The following is a 2,454-nucleotide window of genomic DNA, read 5'->3' as shown; positions in this document are numbered from 1 at the left end:
CCGGCACAGGAGCCCGCAAGGAGCATCTCCCCACCACCACCCCAGTTCTCCCAGCACGCACCCTCATCTCCCAGCCCCACCCCGGTGCTGTTAGGGCTGTCTGCCCCCAGGACCCCCCCCTTTGCCCCCTGTGCTGTGTGTGTGTGTATGTTGCTGGCACCCTGGGGTGCAGCTCTCTGGGCAGAGCCGGGGTGCTGGGCAGCACTGGGTTCTGGGTGCATGCTGTACATGCTCCTCTCTGGCCGGGGTGCCTACTGTGCACCCACCACCTAGCTGGGGAGCACCCCACTCTCTAGCCAGGTCCCTGCTCTCAGGGCAGGGCTAGGAGCCCCCCAGGCTCCGTGGGCTTGTTCAGGTCCCCCTCCCCACCAGCCCTGGCTCTCTGGGGAGCCCCGTGGTCCCACTGCCAGCCCAAGGGCGCCGTGGGCGAGCATGGTGCATGTTGCCGGCCAGGAGGCAGCTGTCAGCCCCGGGTACATCTCGCTTCCCGGCATCCGCTGCAAAGGAGCCCTCCCTGCCAAAGCTGCTGAGAGCAGCAGAAACGGTTCCTGGGAAGGCAAGCACCGGGGCTGGCCCCCCCCCCGCCCCCACCTCCAGCACTGAGTCCTGTCTGGGCAGTGAATCCCCACCATCCCCATCCTCAGGGTTGGGCTCGCCCTGTCATCCCCAGCCCCTCCATCCCACGGTCACCTGGGGTGCCTGGGCACTTGGTGCCAGTTGGAGCAGCATCCCCGCTGCAGGGCCCAGTGCCCAGGTGTGGGATGAGGGGTGATGCTCAGGGGGCTGCATTGGGCAGGGATGATGGGGACCGTCCCCTGGGGGTGGCTCAGCCTGGCTCAGCCAGGGGCTGTGAGGACACTGCGCCGGAGCCCGGCTCTGGGCTGGTGCCAGGGGATGCCGCGCTTTCGCCCGGCTGGGATCCCTCTGTTTAGTCTGGGATTCCCCCCCCCGCCCCGAGCCCAGTCCTGGAGGGTCCAAGCGTCCCCTCCCCCTGCTCGGCCCCGCGGAGGCTGCTGGGGCCCATTACTCGATCAGAAAGGAATTTGGTGCTGCTTTCTGAGCACGCCGACTCCCTGGAGCTCCCAGCCACATTGGAAACACATGTGCCCAGGCTGGGGCAAGGCGGGCTGGGGCGATGCTCCCCCCACCTCAGCCACGGTGTGGGGGGCAGGCAGCAGCGGGTGCCCTGGGTGCCGGCCCCCATGGGTGCTGGTCTGCCTGCTCCAGTGAGCAATGGCAGTGGGGCCGCTGGCCCCTTGGCGGGGTGATGGGGGATCCTTGCTGGAGTCCCCCAGCTGTGGGGACCCCTCCTCCCTGCGCTGCACAGGACACCTCACCCATGGGTGCCCTACGTATCTGGAGCCCAGAGGGTGGGAAGGGGCTGGGTGGAGGGATTAAAGCCCATGGAATGGGGTAAGCAATGCATGATGCTGTCTGCACCCACTGTAGCACAGATGGTCCCTGCTGCTGGGGCTTGTGGTGATGCTGTTGGCCTGTGGGTCCCTGGGGGCGCCCCCAGGGATGCTGCTGTCCCCAATATGGCCCCTGGACTGGAAACCTCTGGGTCCTTCATCCTGGTGTGGGGTCAGGCCACACCGCTGGGCTGCACTTGGGGCAGGGCTCTGTTTCTGCAGTGGTGCCCAGGATGAGGGGACCCTGCTAAGCCCTGGCTGTCCTGGGAACACCCCTGGGTGCAGGCAGCAGTGCTGTGCTCGGGTGCCACCCTGCATGTCAGGGTCCCAGGGGGGAGGAGAGCAGGCAGTGGGTGTCCCCAGCACGCACAGGCTCCCCAGGCAGCGATGCAATGGCTCTGCCCTACTTGTTTCCTCCCCTCTGCAGCCAGCTGCATCCCACCCTGCAAGCCCCCAGCTGCGGCCCTGGGTTCCCCCAAACTGCTGCTGTCCACCCCCATTGCTGGGGGATCACAGCAGGTCCCCGGGGCCAGGGCTGCGGCTGCAGGCAGGGGCCACAGTTGCAGGCACCACAGACGACGCTTTGCAGCTGCTTTGCCAGCTCCAGGCTGGGAGCCGGCGCCGGCTGGAGCAGCCGATTAGCGGGATCGGGATGTGCGGATTAAAGTCAATCTTGTTGGTGCAATTATCTGCAGCTCGCTGCCGGGGGTGGTGGGTGCCGGGGGGCGGAGGGGCGCCCCCTCTGCATTAGCCACCCGCCTGCCTTCCCCTTGTTTTTCAGCTCCCGGGGTCCAGCCATGGCCCTCTTGGGGGGGCTCTGCCTGTAGGGGCCTCCCGATTCCCGTCCCTGAGCCCAGCCTCTGTCTGGAAGCTGCAAGCTCGGGTGAGGATGGCTCTGCCCGTCACTGTGGGGATTTTGGCGCTCCAGCAAGCACGGCGCGGGCGCCGCCAGCTGAATGCTGATCGGTAGAGCCGTCCGCCCTGGTGCAGGGATGGTGGGGGGGGTGTCCAGCACGGGCAGCCCTGGCTTTCCGGGCGCAGC

The 2,454-nt window shown here is 67.5% G+C and overlaps 1 protein-coding gene across 1 annotated transcript in view; it reads left to right on the top strand.

Annotated features, from left to right (window-relative positions):
* The first annotated feature begins 2,301 nt into the window (after window positions 1–2,301).
* The window catches only part of DBN1 (drebrin 1), a 28,933-nt gene continuing 28,780 nt past the window's right edge, over window positions 2,302–2,454 (top strand). The window contains exon 1 of the mRNA XM_035889294.1: window positions 2,302–2,378. Coding sequence (XP_035745187.1) covers window positions 2,302–2,378 — 77 coding nt within the window. The remainder of the gene's footprint in view (window positions 2,379–2,454) is intronic.

The sequence above is a fragment of the Egretta garzetta genome, unplaced genomic scaffold (assembly GCF_000687185.1).
Source record: "Egretta garzetta isolate BGI_Z169 unplaced genomic scaffold, ASM68718v1 scaffold382, whole genome shotgun sequence".
In the NCBI taxonomy this organism is placed as follows: domain Eukaryota; kingdom Metazoa; phylum Chordata; class Aves; order Pelecaniformes; family Ardeidae; genus Egretta; species Egretta garzetta.
The sequence above is the reverse complement of the archived record's forward strand: the minus strand, read 5'-3'. Positions and strand labels throughout refer to the sequence as shown.